General features: G+C 38.4%; 1 protein-coding gene across 1 annotated transcript in view; it reads left to right on the top strand.

The window, feature by feature from the left end:
• Positions 1-16,956, top strand: part of USH2A (usherin) — an 829,367-nt gene that overhangs the window by 605,383 nt on the left and 207,028 nt on the right. The window contains exons 50-51 of the mRNA XM_028488076.1: positions 7,854-8,077; positions 12,661-12,865. Coding sequence (XP_028343877.1) covers positions 7,854-8,077; positions 12,661-12,865 — 429 coding nt within the window. The remainder of the gene's footprint in view (positions 1-7,853; positions 8,078-12,660; positions 12,866-16,956) is intronic.

Raw genomic sequence — 16,956 nt, 5'->3', positions numbered from 1 at the left:
TCCCAAGATCTTCTTAAAAATGAATGATGTATTAAATCATATAATACACACAAGTGTCTGGTATAGACACATAAGTCATTTCAGAAATATCCCCTATGGATTGTAGACGTAAAAGGTTAGTATTCTAAAGATAATAACTAAAGTCCAGTCAGGAAATCCAGCTCGGTGTTTCCTGGACACTGCTTATTGGCTAGAAGATGTATACAGGAGTAGGAGACAAATTACAACAACAAAACGCAGGCAACATCCCATGTTCAGTATTTGCCAAGCTGAGTTCTGTGTGCTTCACACACATTAACACATTTAAACCTCACAGCAACCCTATGAGTAGGTACTATTATTATCTCCATTTTGCAGATGAGGAAACAGAAGTACAGAAGTTAAAAACTTTTTCCAGATCACACATCTAGTAAGTGGCTGTTTTACTTCAGGTAACACTGTTACTGTAAATGAACCTCAAAATATATAAAGCCTCAAAGATAATAGAGGTTCATTTCTTCCCCATATAATAGTATTGTGGTGTGAACGTATCTTCAGGGTAAGATCTCTTTCCCACAGTCATTCTGGCTGTTGGAAGCGCTGTCATTTTCAACAGGTAGCTTCTCGGGTCACCTGGGAGTTGTCTGCAGTCAGAAGAAGAAAAGAGTATGAAATAACAGGTGTGGGGTTTTTGTTTTTGTTTTTTGTTTTTTGGCCGGGTCTAGAAATAGCAAATAGTTTTATTAACATTTCATTGACTGGAACTCAGCTATCTATCGATACCTAAATGCAAGGGAGTCTGGGAGATCTGCCCATGAATTTCTTGCCACTGTGACTAAGAAGAGTTTCTAACTCCATTCATAGAGTCCATGCTCTTAACCTTCCTGAACATTCTGATACCTGAACAAGCACTGGATACTCTCCAACCCAAACCATATCAATGTTTATCAAGTCTGATGAACAGGCCCAATATAACTACCAAGTTGCCAACATTTTCTGATGACCAGAAAAAAATGAGACATTGACTACATACCACAAGTGTGCCCAAGTTACAAGAAAAGGTGCTGTGTATGTGTGCTAAGCTCTAAGGCAGTGACTTTTAAAGTATGGCTCAGGGATTTCTGAGGGTCTCTGAGACCTCTGGTGGTGTCTGTGACATCAAAACTGTTTTCACAATAATACTAAACTATTATACGCCTTTTTCACTGTCATTCTCTCATAAGTATACAGTGGAGTTTTCCAGAGGTTACATGACGTGTAATATTGCAACAGGTTTTTTTAATTGAAGTATAGTTGATGTACAATATTATATAAGTTATAGGTGTACAATATCATGGTTCACAATTTTTACAGGTTGTATTCCATTTATAGTTATTATAAAATATTGGCTATATTACCTGTGCTGTAAAATCTATCCTTGTAGCTTATTTATTTTATATATAGTAGTTTGTACCTCTTAATCCCCTACCCCTACCTCGCTCCTCCTCCCTTCCCTTTCCCCACTGGTAACCACTAATTTGTTCTCTATATCTGAGTCTGCTTCTTTCTTGTTGTATATTCACAAGTTTGTTGTATTTTTTTAGATTCCACATATAAATGATAACATACAATATTTGTCTTTCTCTGTCTGATTTATTTAGCTTAGCATAATGCCCTCCAAGTCCATCCGTGTTGCCGCAAATGGCAAAATTTTCGTTCTTTTTTATGGCTGTGTAGTATTCCATTGTATATCTGTACCACATTTTCTTTATCCATTCATCTGTTGATGGGCATTTAGGTGGCTTCCATGATACTGCAATAGTTGAATGCAGGAGCAGATAGACATTTTAAGCTAGACATTAAAGAGGCTTGCAAAAATATAAATAATGTCATTCTTGTCACTAATTTTTCTCAGTTTGGAAAAATGTTTATTTTTTCTCAAATATTTATGTTAACATGTTATATATTTATCATTATTTTAAATGAATTAATGAATATCTATTTCAAACATTTCAGTTTTAGGCTCTAACCCAGTAAATATCAACAAATCTTACCCATATAAACAAAAGCTATTTGGGGTCCTCAATTATTTGTGAAAGTATAAAAGGGTCCTGGCACCAAACTTTGAGAACCACTGCTTTAAGGCTCAGTAATCAGGTCTGCTAGAAATTTATGGCCATTAGTTAGTTATCCTGTACTATGACTAACCAGTTGAGTACCTCTTTCTCCTTTAGATGTGTTAGCTAAAAACAGGTCCATTAAAGACAGAACCATGGTCATGGAGTGGTGGGGATGTAAAAGTGCTGCCCCCCCCGCCCAATACCGTAATGAGTCAGAGCTCAAAAACAGCAGTAAGCGATCTCATTTTAACCCTGTTGCTCATCTGTTGCTTTTTTTAAGTCAATTGCCATATTCCTTCATTCAATAAACATGTACCATGTAGTGACTATATTCGAAATATCATTCGTAGGGCTTTCTGAGTGAAAAAATGGCTAAAATTCCATTTTCATCCTTCAGGACTTGCAATCTAATCAAGGAGAAAAGTGCCTGTAAGGTTAAACACAGGCATAAGAGAAGGATGAATCCAAGCATAATCTTAAGACTGAGTGATCACTCCAGCCAAGATGATGAAGAAAGCTAAACCACTGATCGGAACCGCAAACAATGAGTAGGATTTTGAGACAGGTGGATGGAGGAAGGACATTTCAGCTAAAGGGCATGGCTTGAGCTGAAGTGTGAAATTAGCAGCCTGCAAAGCGTGTCTAGGTAGGAGTGAGCAGTTGGGTTGATTGGAGGAAGATGCCGTGCGTAAGGAAATAGAGGGAGATAAAGCCGAGAAGCCAAAGGGATTTGAACATTATTTGGTCCTCAGGGAAGAGTCAGTGCGAAGCTGAGAACGGTGATTTAAGGAGCTAAATGAGATTTGGGTGGCAGAATGGATGTGAAGGAGAAGGAAAGATAAGTCAGTTAAAACGCTTGCCAAAAGTGCCTGTTCTCAGAAAAGAAATAGAGGTCACGGCCCACTAGGACAAAGGCTCTTAATCTTTTGGAGGTCGTACACTCCTGGTAGAATCTTTTGAAAGTTACAAACCCTCACTTCGAATAATAATATGTAGGATACACACAAAACTTGTTTTGCCATTTCATACGCCCTTGAAGTCCGTCCATGGGCCCAAATTTCAGAATCACTGGTGTACTTCAATATGATATACTTGCTGGCCAGCTATTTCCTAAGCAAACTGTGCCATTCCTCAATTCCTGTGAATCAAAGTTAGCTCCAGAGTTTCCCCTGACCTTCAACAGTTCCACCAACTCTGGTAATCATGGTGGCCTGAAAGAATGAGCCTTTTAAAAAGGAAAAAAAAAAAAAATCTCTTTTCAGTCTCTTGACCTCCCTGCAGGTTTCACTGAAAACAGACACGTTCCACATGTCTTTTTCTTCTCTCTGTTGCCGCTCCCTCCTGTCGCCCCTAATGATTGTGACCTTAGTGACCTTCCAGAATATCCATATGGCCCTTTCTTTCCTCGACCTAGCAATACCATACCTGCTGCTTGAGGGTTTGGATCTCATAATATTGTTCCTAAGCCCGGCCTCTCTCCCTGCCTGGCATTGTGTGCCCGCCACGACACCGGGCTGGCTCGTAAAACATCTCTTTATGTACTTTATTACTTAAACTCTTTTATTTGCCTGCAGGAGCCCTTTAACAAAATCACATTGAATTGACTTTCTCACACCAAATCAAATCTCCCTGGTCCCAGTTCAGTTGTCTTTGTCAATATGTATTTTATAAATGGAGTGAATTAACAGATGCTGTTGGAACAGAAGTGCTGGAGTAGCGTTTATGTTTTTAGTGCTCTCTCTGGGCAGATGAGTTGTGTAGGAGTGTTACACGGGTACCTGGGATGACAGTCATGCTCGTCATTTCACTGGACACGTATTCTTAACCATTTTCGATGAATATATTTTAAACCTCTTTATTCCTCTTTTTATTCGTAGTGTTTGCTTATATGGTTTTATCATTTGTGCCATCAATCTTAGATTGGACTTGATTACACCCCTTCATACTAAAAGATGAAACTTCAAGCCTCTCTATCAGGCAGAGAGGACTGGATTTTCTGTTAGCCGTGAGGAACTAATCATGACATACCTTTGGAACATATTGCTTTATTTCTGTTATCTGTGTTCTCCATGCAACCTTGGATATGAAACTCTGGGTTGAAACTGTTCTAGAATAAAGTACTGACTTTCCACGTCCTAGACTCTGACATCAGTTGAATGAATGACTACCCCTGTTACATAAGATGGAATCTGGGGACTTTGCAGAGTGGAAAATACATCATAGAAATCCATTTTGTAAGATGTGTTTTGAAAGGTTTCCCAGGAAGATTTCCATATGACATAATGACCTTTTGAAACGTGTAATGTATAAATGCTGTAAAATACATTGCAATGATCTGGGGAACATTTTTACCCTACCCTGTCTCAGGTTTGTGGTGGTAGCCATAGAGCCAGCTGCTAGTGAAGACACGATGCGTTTCTTTTCTTTCACGCTCTGCCATCAACTTTATGCTTGTCCCGAGAATGACTAATCACAAACCTGGTTTTTTTTTTCATTCTTCTAGGCCTGAAATATAATTCCTTGGCTTAAAATGTGGTCCCCGTGGTCAGTCCCAGAGTTCTACAAGGATTTGTCATATTCTAGACTCTGCTTTTCATGACTGTACTATTTTTAACTCAAAAGCATGATAATTCTTGGATAATTTTTAGAAAAATGGCACACTTGTTTTACAGAATTAACAATTCAGAAATTCATCAGGACCGTATGTTTATAAATGCTCTCCTTTCAGCCATGGACATTAAGTAAGTGTTAGTAACACATTGGAAGTATTCATAATATCATGAATAAAAAAATTCTTTCCTTCACTCTTTTCTCAGTTGTATCCAATGCGACGGAAGCTATCCATTGGCTATATGCACTATTTGGAAAGACAATATAGGCTGTTTGATCTCAGAAATAAATATCTAATAGTTCAGTGCATACTCTACCCCTTTAATAACATCTGCATCTTGTTCAAAGAGAATCTCCACCTTTGGACAAATTTAATGGAGAGCCTCTGGAAGTGTAGATCAATCCATCAATAATATATGACCTGTTTTGTTTTTCTTTGGGCATATTTAAAACTGTGATTTCTGTGTGTCAAAGGTCAAAAGTCAAGTGCTCCATGTGATAGATTAGGTAGGGTCAAAAGTTATTGCAATGCAGTTTCAGAAGATTGTCTGTCTCTGAATTTGCAGCTCATTCATGCTGAAGTGATGCACTATGGGAATTACTACCAAGCTCTGCTCGGCAACAGCTGCTCTCCCTAAGTGAGTTAGTGCACGTCAGACATCTTTATGTCAGAATATTGCAGTGATGGATGCAGTCTTCAGAAAATGCTGCATAAAAATCTGGTGTGCCGTTCTGGCCATTAAGTGAAATTACTATTTAAATTAATGGCACTGTCACAGTTTATCTGTGCAAAGAATGAACGCTGATTAGGGTATTAAGTAATTAGCAATTTATCACACTGGAACAAGGTTGATAATAATTAAAGAAGTAATGGTTTACCAAAGAAACTAGAAAGGGAGTCACTTCTTGTTATGTGAGTGAAATCTTGGCTTTAAATTTTAATTCAGTGAAACAAAGATGAAGCTCTTTGTGAAAGAAAGCATCCTTTTTTTCTAGTGTAAAAACAGTTCATTATCAAAATTTTACTGGACCTGTCAGAAGTCCCTCAGAGCGATCCGATGACTGATTAGGAGTTTGGAATTAGGTCAATGTCTGCATTTTTATTTTATACTTAAAGCATGGTGAAACCATAAAGTAATTTCGGATTAGAGGTGGAGAATGTATTCTTCTCCCTAAAGGGCCAGTTTTCAGATTTTGATCGCTCTTTAAAATAGAAACGTGAATTATTTTAAGAAAACTGCTGGAGAAAAAAAAAAAATGACAGCAAAGAATCCAAGGTTGTATTTAAATGTCTGATCAGAAAGCAGCAGAAAAAAAAAATACCCAAACAATATAAAACTTGAAGCTGTGGATTTTTCTTTTTAATTTGTGTGTGTGTGTGTGTGTGTGTGTGTGAGAGAGAGAGAGTGTGTGAATTTTACCCATCATAATCAAGACTCAGACTACAGTGATAGCCCTGCTGTGTGTATCTGTTTGAAAGAACTTCCCCTGGAAATGTTAATACAACTAAAATTATTAATAAAGCACCAAAGAAAACAGTTTACTTTTAAACCAATTACTTTGAAGAGTTACCACCTTTAAACATGATGTCGAAATGCAGTTATGATCAATGTATATCATTAATCACAAATAAAAAATTTTTACTATTGAGAGATATGTTTTTAACGTGGAAAGATCAGTGAGAGTGTTCTTTGGAGTCATATGTGGATAAACATCTTTCTTAAGCCATGTGCCAAGTCAGTGTCTACTTTCAGTGATTTTTTTTATAAACTGGAAAGCACTTAAAACTCATTGGTCTATTATTAGGAGTGTCTTTCATAATGTAGGTGTTTTTACAGGACCAGATTGAGCAATTTGGGACCCCAGGGCTCTTTGAAGTTGAGGTTCTTTATGTTATCAGTCAGGCCTAATAATAAATAAACAAAATTCTAATTAAAATAAATCATTCGGGGCTTCCCTGGTGGCGCAGTGGTTGAGAGTCCGCCTGCTGATGCAGGGGAACCGGGTTCGCGCCCCGGTCCGGGAGGATCCCACGTGCCGCGGAGCGGCTGGGCCCGTGAGCCATGGCCGCTGAGCCTGCGCGGCCGGAGCCTGTGCTCCGGAACGGGAGAGGCCACAGCAGTGGGAGGCCCGCATACCGCAAAAAATAAATAAATAAATAAATAAATAAATAAATAAATAAATAAATCATTCATCTCATTGTGCTGCTATATAACTGGATTTAAATTCTACTGTGATAGCCCTGTGACATGGGGTATAGGCATCTTAATTTCTAGCTTAATCTGACTCTAGTACATTGTTTATTCAGCCTTTTATGTCTGTATTTCTGCTGTGTCTCTTCTATGGCAAGATCTAAATGATGTTAACACAAGCAGTTACACTGAATTGGGTGGGAGAAAGGAGGCTGTTTGGTATCTCAGGCACACCTGTCTTTCATCGAGAAGTGGAGATCAACGATCTTCCCTGCAAGGTCTTTCGGCCACCATCCCAACCTCTTACCCACGTCCAGTGATGGGTCTAGTGCAGCTCGAAGAATGGTGGCCAAATGGTTCACCTGATCAGTGAGTGCACTCAACTGGTTTTGAATACAAATCTATCTCATGACCAAAGAATGGTTACAGTTGCTGCTGGATTCACAAGAATCAAATATCTGTATCTTAGACAAAGGCAGGCGGAAACTTACAAGATGCTTATACAAAGTCTGGAGTTCTAGGATGGTGCTACCTCTCCACTGTCTAGCCTCTTATCCCAGAGTGCTTGGGTGACCTCTTCTCCCTTGTGAATTTCTGAAGATTTCTTCTGAGTTCCTGTGGTTTAACTACCCCTTCTTCTGCAACAAGATGTTATCATCACAAAATGGGCAGGCAGTTCTCATGACAGAAATCAGATCATTTTTTATGGGGCTTAGGAGAAATTTGGCCCCCTGCTGAATGATTTTAGAAAACTTCCTCTTGTGTGTTCTTTACCTAATTAGTGTCTAGTGCTCTTGGTCAGAAGGACCCCTCATTGTACATTTAAATCACCTTGGTAGGGAAATGCTACCTGAGCTATCATACCGTTTCAGGAACTGCCTGAGTCTGACATTTTTATACCAAACTTTATAGCAGCCTCAGTTTTCGTCTCTTTTTTTATTTCATATTCATATATAACATTTTATTGTTGCAGGGATGTTCTGTTGTGGGCAGGATTATATGAATATGTCAGATACCATATGCTGCTCAGCTTCCAGTGGAGAGTCTAAAGCACATGTTAAAAAGAATGACCCAGTGCCAGTAAAATGCTGTGAGACTGAACTTATTCCAAAGAGCCAGAAATGCTGTAATGGAGTTGGATATAATCCTTTGAAATATGTTTGCTCTGACAAGATTTCAACTGGAATGATGATGAAGGTAATTGATAGAAAACCTCTCGGGCTGATTTGACAATGGAAAGAGAAATACATTGTTCATAACTATTTTTCTAAAATAGGAATATAAAAACTCCTGTGTGCATTATTCATTTTCACATTACATCCATATTAATACCAAATGAGTTCGCTATGATTGATGTTATTGCAATGAATTCTAAAGGAATTAATAATGATTAGCTGTTCTCAGGAAGCTTTACCAGCACTTCAGATTAGTGCAGACAGAAAGTCTGAGCCGGCATGTTGCTGTGGAGGGAGATGAAGGGAAATTCAGCTTCCTTTCTCTAGCCCCCCAACCATAGGCCATCACTTTCCTTTCATAGAGAACTTACATACAGCAGATTCACTTCACTGTGTTTCTATCAAATTCCTTAAGACAGTGCAAGATCAGCAAAAGCCAGCCAACCACAAAAATGAATAGGCCTGTGGGTGCATCATTTATGTTTGTACGTTGAGATGTTCCACATACAGCCATGCCGTGTTTGTTAGCATTAAACTTGACCCAGCACTCTAGAAACCTACCAGTTTAAGGAAAGGATTATGGGCATTTCAAAAACAAACACCCTAGTATGTTTGGTATTAATTTGTCACTAAGAGATGGCTAAAAATCGGTGCTTTGGTCACAGACAATAGAAGAGCTCTTGCTGAGTGAGGCAACTACACAATCATTGTGTGGACATCATGGTCTGTCGCATGGACCGTAAGTCTTGAGATTTTTAAGGCCCCAGCAAGCACTTTGTGGCAATGAATATTAAGATATGCATAACTGAATCACTTTGCTGTATACCTGAAACTAGCACAACATTGTAAATCAACCATACTCCAATAAAATTAAAATAAAAAAAGAAAGGAAAAAACAGATAACACATAAAATTGTTGAAGAGAGTAGGTACTTCATGAAGTGAATAACCATACAAAACACCCGACAAAAATAGTAAGGTTTTGTCTACAAAATATTTTAAGAATCGATCTGATTTGAACACAACTTTAGTCAGTTCTATGAAAGAAATCTATCCAACACTATGTTCCAAAATTTATTCCAGGCCAGTGTTTTCAGAAGTTTTGACTAGGATATTTTTCTTAAATACTTAGTAGTTTTTGGTCTTAAAGGGCTGGTGATGTTGCAGGAACGTGCCTTTAAAATAACGAGTTAGGAAGCATCTATATAAAAAACTCTCCTTAAAGGGGCACTCATATTTGAAGAATGAAGATAGAAAACCTGTTAGTTTCAGAAATGACACCATCACTCACAACTATGTGTTTCGTTATTGCCCACCTCACATTTGATTCCCAGGCATCTCATTTTGGTCAAGAAGAGACAGCCTCCATTATTTAAGGAGGATGTTTAGGATATAACCATGATCTTTTAAGTTGGCTTGAATTGGCTCTAGGAAGGCCAATTAACAGTTGTATTTAAAATTCATATTTAAATGATTAGGAGATTTTCTGAATGCTGAATCAAGCAGTGGGTTATAGGTAAAGTTCAATCCATAGATTCCATTTTGTTTCCTGAAGACCTGTTTCCTGGAGTCTTCCAATTCCTGCTCCAATCTGGACTGGATCACTGTGGGATTTCTGCACAGCTGTCCCAGCCCATCTTCCCTAAGCTGTCAGTTTGGGAATTCCTTTCACTCCTCCTCTGTGTTGGTCTTCCTGTGTTCGAACCCCAGTTGTCCCTTTTTGCCACCTTCTTTTGAAAAATTATCTCCCTCGATATAGGTGCATGAAAGGTAAATGTTTTGAGAGCTTGATGTCTGAAATTATTGTAATTCTATTTCCCATTGGATTGATAGCTTAGCTAGGTATACAATTCAAGGTCAAAAATTATTTCTACGCAGGATTTTGAAGGCATTTCTGCATTTTTAAATTTTCATTGCTATTCTGATCCCTGTTTCTTTGTAGGTAATCATGTTGTTTTTCCTATAACAGTTTTTAAGACATTCTCTTTATTCTGCTTTTCTAAAATTTCATGGCAAGATGCCTCTATGTAGATGTTATTATCATCATTATTATTAATATTCATAATGATATACTTTTTGTGGACTTTTTCAGGGTGGGGTCTATGGCCTTCAATTCCAGGGACTGTTATTTTATTATTTCTTTGATAATTTGCCCCTTCTTTTGTCTGTTTTCACTGATCACTTGGGTGTTGGACTTCCTAAACTGATATTTTAATTTTTTCTTCTTGTTTCTTGCCTATTGATTAACTCCTAATCTTTTTCAATGTGATGAGATATTGCCTTAACTATATCTTTCCACCTTTCTATTGATTTGTTGTGGGTTTTTTTTAGCTATCATATTATTTTTTAGTTTTTAAGTGCTCTTTCTTGTTTGCTGATTATTACTTATATCATCCCACTCTTGTTTCATTCATGGAACGTCTTTTTTTTTAATCATTCTGGAAATATTCATTCCATTGTTGCTTTTTTAAATTGTTTGTTTGCTTTATTCTTTGAATTGTCTCATTTGTTTGGTACTATTTTTTGCCTATAAAATTTTAGGTTTTTTAATTTATTTTATTGAAGTATGGTTGATTTACAATGTTGTATTAATTTCTGCTGTACAGCAAAGTGATTCAGTTATATATATATATATATATATTCTTTTACATATTCTTTTCCATTATGGTTTAAGATTGGTACTATTTTAATACTTAAAGAAGTATCCTTAATACTCCATCCTACATCGGGATGGCATACATGCCTGGCTGCCATATGGAGTATCCAGTAGCAAAGAGGGCTGGGGTTCTCACTATGCAATATGCAGAATTGCGTTTAGCTTTCCCACTCTGGCTCCTGGCTTATATCTTACAGTGGACCCTCTCTATTTTTTTTTTAGTTTCACCAATTATTTTCTACGTTTTTTCTCATTTTTCTAATACTTGGCCAAATGCAGCTCTAACAGCACACATAACTGCTCATGTTCTAAGCTATGATGTCTTCCCCAGAGTGGTGAGCTCAGGAACACTTGGCTGGCTTTGACCGTTATCCCAGGGAAGAGTTTGCAGGATATTTAGCCATAGCACAACAGACCTCCTCAGCTTCCCAAAGCCCAGTACGTATTTCTTTGCCATGGCCTGCTTAACCCTAAGCCAATGCCACATACTTTAGGGTTTTGTTATTGTTGTTAAGACAACATCCAACTTCAAAGTACTAATTTGTGTTTTTGCTAGAATACACTGGACTATGCTGAGGTAAAAACAGACATACTCATGTATGGAGTGGGTCAACAGAATGAATTTTTTTTAAACCTTTCATGGGACAGTCCAGTGTGAGACTGGCAGATCTCCTCCATGCAACATCTCAGGAACCCAAGTTGCTTCCATCTTGTGGGGCTTCACAGTGGAAAAAGGGAGCGAGTGGATGATTGCACATGTATGTGTCTTCCCTGGATGCAGAATGCATCTCTTCTGTACACAGTCACACAGACATTTCTAGTCACATGACTCTTCCTATTGTAGTCGGACTTGAAAATCTAGCATTCCAGGGGAGAAAAGGCAAAAATGGGCACTCCTGGGCACATAGCCTTGTCTCTGCCACATCCATCCACTTCCCAGCTTCCAAAAACATGTGTTACTTCCCTTCCTGTTTCCTTGGACTTTCCATATTCCTTTATTGTCATTTGGTTGGGCTTTAAGAGGAAATGAAGATAAATGCACATGTTCGATTCACCATATTTAAATGGAAATCCAACTATATTTTTCTGAAGCAGCTTTACTTTGATGATCGTTGGGAAAATAATTTAACTTATTTTAGGTAAAGAGACAGATTGAATGTAGATCACTTTTATATAACAAAAATGATTTTAAATAAGTTATGCTACCTATATAAAGGGAAGATGAAATAGAGCTTTGCCTTATAAGAATATTGCCTTATTTATATCTCCTGTAATTTGGGATGATGAAGGATTTCATTTTCTGAGATTAGAGCCTACTAGTACTTATCAATAGCTATAAAATGTCCAGAGATTCACCAGAGAAAACGTTTATCAATATAAATAATAATGATTATAATGACAGTTCATGAAATATTTAAATTTTCTAAAACTTGGAAGCAGAATACTTCTTATTAGTCCAAATTTCCCAAGAGCACAAGAAGTGCAGATTCTCAAATTTCACATTCTTTATTTTGTCTAAAACTCCATTAGGAAAGTGTCAAAGTAACAATAATAAAATAACGACTCCTGTTATTATTTATAGAATATCTACTAAGTTTAAGGCATCTACCTTATCTCATTTGAGTCATTCAAACAAACCCGAATAGTAAATTGAATTTGCATTCTTTCACGGAAGAAGCTGAGGCTTTGAGCGGATAAGAGACTCGTTCAAGGTCACATCACCAATAAGTTGCAAAACTGGATTTTGAATCCAGATCTGTGTCATTTCAAAGTAACTGCTCTTTCTAGTGTACAGACTGCCCTCATTTCTTTTTATGAATTTTGAGGTGTTCATTCATGAACTAAGCACAAGAAAATTTCATTTGAGGGTTGTAAAAACCTATGCCACACATGTCTAAATGAACGTTTCCAATTCCCTTCCCCCCGCCCCACCTCTACCGCTTGACTTAGGAAACCAAAGTCTGCAGGACCGTCTGCCCGGCGTCTATGGAAGCCACAGCGCACTGCGGCAGGTGTGACTTCAACTTTACCAGCCACGTTTGTACTGTGATAGGAGGATCTCACAATTCCATCGGGAAGGAATCAGTCGAAGAAATGTGCTCATCTGCTGAAGAGCCTGTTCATGTGGGAAGTGTAAACACACTCTCCTTCACAGGTAACAGAAAGGGAGCCACCTGCGCATGGCTTAGAAGGGGGAGTGAAAAGCTGCTGAAAACGCAGATTTATTTCACTATGACCTCAACTCCCTCCTTCACCTCATATCAATTAATTCCATCATACTTATGAGCCAGATAGTTACCAGGTAGTTAAAGGCACAATCTGGGTCTGGTCAAAGTTAGTAGTTTAAAGTTTTTCAGAGTCAAACTTTAAACAAGGATGTACTCTATTTTAAAGTAAGCCTGCAGAGAATGAAGAACAGGGAAATATATAGTTATGTGACCTTTTATGGTATATCCAGTTAATTTGCAGTGAGCCTAATTTTCTTTCTTTCTCGAAAGTTGGAACGCAGGCTTTCAATAAGTGCCATGAATGAATGTTGTTATTCTTCCAAGCAGAAAAGAGGTAGAAACCTGTCTGGTCACTAAGACCTGGCAGCATCATTCCAAGGAGGAGACAGACTCTTCAGTGAAGTCAGTATCACTTTCCTGATCTTGGGTCTGGGGCCAGAGACTGTGCTCTCCTGCAGCCTGGTGTTTCCCCAAGATGGCCATCATCTTAGGAACAAGAACCTTCATGGTTATTGAAAATAGTAATTTCCAAGCCCCATTTTAGCCCTACTGCATTAGTCCAAAATAGTGATTCTTAGGCTTGGCTGAGTCAGGTGAAAGACGCTGTAAATTTTAGGATCATCTCCAAAATAGTTCTGCCATCTATTAAATTTTTATTATTCATCCATTTACTTAAGTCTCTGCTTAAGTTTCTGTTTTTTGAAAAATTAGATGTGCGTGTGTAACTGTGTGTGTACACACACCTGTTGTTTAGAGTCAAATGGAATACATTTAAGTGACATAATTCAAGCCACCTGAGGTCAAATAAACAATAAAACCACTGTATTCCATCATGACTCATCATTCTGCCTTACCCAGCCAATGGTGGGTGATAATGGCAAACCTAGAGAAGGAAAACAGTAAAGCAGGATACTGGGATGAGAGGGAGTAGATTAGGAAGGGAAGGAAGGAATAGAGATAAAGTTTACTGAGTATTCCTTAGTTCCAGTGCTGTACTAGACAGTTTTCTTTTTTAAGTACTGTTGATTTACAATGTTAATTTCTGCTTACAGAAAAGTGATTCAATTATACATCTATACATTCATTTTTTCATATTCTTTTCCATTATGGTTTATCACAGGCGATTGGATATAGTTCCCTGTGCTCTACAGTAGGACCTTCTTCTTCATCCATCCTATAGATAATGGTTTCAATCTGCTAACGCCAAACTCCCAGTCCATCTCTCTGCCACTCCCCCTTTGTGCTAAACATTTTTCAACCTTATCTTAATTTACCCATAAAGCAATCAGGTAAGTATGATCATTTCACAGGTGAGGAAACTGAGGGTCAGATCTGTAAAAGTAACTTGTGGTAACAGTCAGGTTCAAATCATGTCATCTTTAGGAGCTGCGGATGTAGTGAACTCCACATGGTATAGCACTCCTTTCGGAGTGCTCCAAACCTCCCACCAGCAGTTCCTTCCACCTGAAATGTTCTTCTTAACCATCACACTCAAGGCCAAGGTCAGAATTCATGTTCTCAGTTTAGGCTTCCCAAGTCCAGATCCCTCTCTCCTCTGTGCTCCTGTGACACACGGTCACGCCATTCACCACTTCTACCACGTATGTGTCATTGGCATCTGGACACTTGTCTCGTCTCTCTTACCAGTTTGAAGTATCCACGTGAATAGAACATCCCTGTTTAATTTTACCTTATTTTTAGATTTAGCACACTGTAAGCAAACAAAAAAAATATTTATTGGAATGCCTTTAGGTAGGAAAAGCCTAATCTCTTCCCACTCCCAGTTATAGAGTTAAGTCATGAACCCTCATTTAAAAATTACTTGGTTTTCTTCTAAGACAGTTCTCTGCTTTTATCTGCCCTTGGTAATCAAGATCCAGATTTTGAAGGGTTTTTAAGACATATTTGCAGTAGACCTCTCCAGAAGAGAATAGCTGTTTCCACCTACTGATATAATATTGCAAGGCCTTTTAACATCCATATTTCAGATCGGTTTGCCTACCAGAAAACACTATAAATTGAATATGAAAAATAACAAAATTTTACTTTTCATGAAAAAAAATTAAGCACTCAAATGATGCTCAAACAAATTCCACTGAGACCAATTTAGACGAGAAGTCAGCCATTTTTAGAAATTGACAATTAAAAGCTACAACCACCAGTGCTGACCAAAATTCATTTGTTCTTACAATCATTTATTTATCAAAAATATTTATTAAATCCTTACTAATAACCGGTCAGTATATGAGGACCAATAACTTGAAAACTAGTAGGAAATTCCATCAGGATTTGAAGCTAATATGAAGAGATAGGGAAATTAATACATAATTACCTCTAATATGAGAAACGATGTGCAGGTAAGTTCGATGATAGAGGTAAGCATAGGATGCTTTGGAAGAGTATTGCAAGGACACCTAACCCAGACTGGAAAGACTTCAAGAAGGATACTGTGCCCAAAGAAAGAACTGAAGGGCAAGTTAGAGCCTATCAGTTTAAGGGGAGGTAGGCCAGGCAGAGAGAGCAACACATGCAAGTGCAGGAAGCAGGAGGAAGCCCAGCAGGTCTGAAAAAGAAGTATCTTGATACGGATGGGGCACGTATAAGACAGAGAAAGTAATGGAGAGGAGACCAAAGAGCGGGGTTCAGATTATGAAGGCCTCTTAGGCCACACTAAAGAGTTTACCTTTATACCACAGTGAATGGATAGTTAGTGAAGCTTTTTAAGCAATGGAATGACACAATTATGTACACATTTTTGGAAGGATTGTTCTGTTAGCTAAAAAAATGATTGGAGACAAATATGTATGGGACCTTTCAGCAATTAAGAAGTAAATATTGAGCAAACATACCGCCTGAAAACCCAACACCCTCATTTATCAGAATATTAGCCCCATGTAACATGTAAAATGATTTTGAGATAACAAGTTAAAAATAAAAGAAGAAGAATAGTTGGAAATTCTGGCAAAGAAAAAAAGAGCTCTGAGAAATGAGAGAGATGATTGAGGAAAGGTAAAATTTCAACAAGTGATTCCTTATGTGTAAAGCAAAAAGAATGCTTTTATGGGCTGGGAACATCTTTGAAAGACCAGGCCTCACAGGAAAATATAGAAGTAAGGCTAAGACCTGGGAGAGTCAAAAAGGAGAAGAATGAAATACAGTGGAGGAAAGAACAGGGGTAAAACGTGGACAGTTGCCACAGCTGAAATTAGAAATGACAACATGGGCTTGAAGGCTACACGATAACAGTTATTCGCAGTGGATAGTTTAATCTGGTATAGCAAGAGGTTCAAAACTGTAGTTACCATCTGTGGGTGAGTGGACGGATGGTCTGGGCAGCTCAGCCCCACAAGGTCATTCAGGATCTGGATTCCTCATCATGCTTCCAAGTGGTACAGCCTGAGTTGTCACAACACCCTTAGTTCCAGCCCATCAGAAGGGGTAAGAATGCTAACAGAAGGCAAGTGATTTCCTCTTCGGAAAGTGATGCACAAATTACCCACATCACTTCCACACTCCTGTTGTTGAGATCAGTCGTGTGACTACACCAGACTGCAAAGAAAGCTGGGAAATGTAGACTCTGGCCAAGAGGTCTCTGACCAGGACAGAAGGGGGATCTGGGGACCCACTGGTGGTCATCACAGGTACAAAGCAGCAAATACCCTCTTACTGGAAAAAATGAAGACAGAAATACATTTGTATAGCAATTTACATTTTATGAAGGTCTGCAGCATAACTTATTGCGTTTTATTTTCATACTAATTCTATAAAAGAGGCAGGGCAGGCTTTATTGTAAGGAGATGCATGTAAGGAGAATGTGGTCAAATAACCCAAGTGGATGGAATGAGAATTAATGCTGCATCCAATGGAGATAGAGCAGGTGGCCAGGCAGTCAAGGAGGAGCCTCTTCTGATCCCCCTGTCTGATGATCATCCAGAAACTGCCACACAAAAATACATATGTAGGGCTTCCCTGGTGGCGCAGTGGTTGAGAGTCCGCCTGCCGATGCGGGGGACGCGGG

The sequence above is a fragment of the Physeter macrocephalus genome, chromosome 4, assembly GCF_002837175.3.
Source record: "Physeter macrocephalus isolate SW-GA chromosome 4, ASM283717v5, whole genome shotgun sequence".
Classification (NCBI taxonomy): domain Eukaryota; kingdom Metazoa; phylum Chordata; class Mammalia; order Artiodactyla; family Physeteridae; genus Physeter; species Physeter macrocephalus.
The sequence above is the reverse complement of the archived record's forward strand: the minus strand, read 5'-3'. Positions and strand labels throughout refer to the sequence as shown.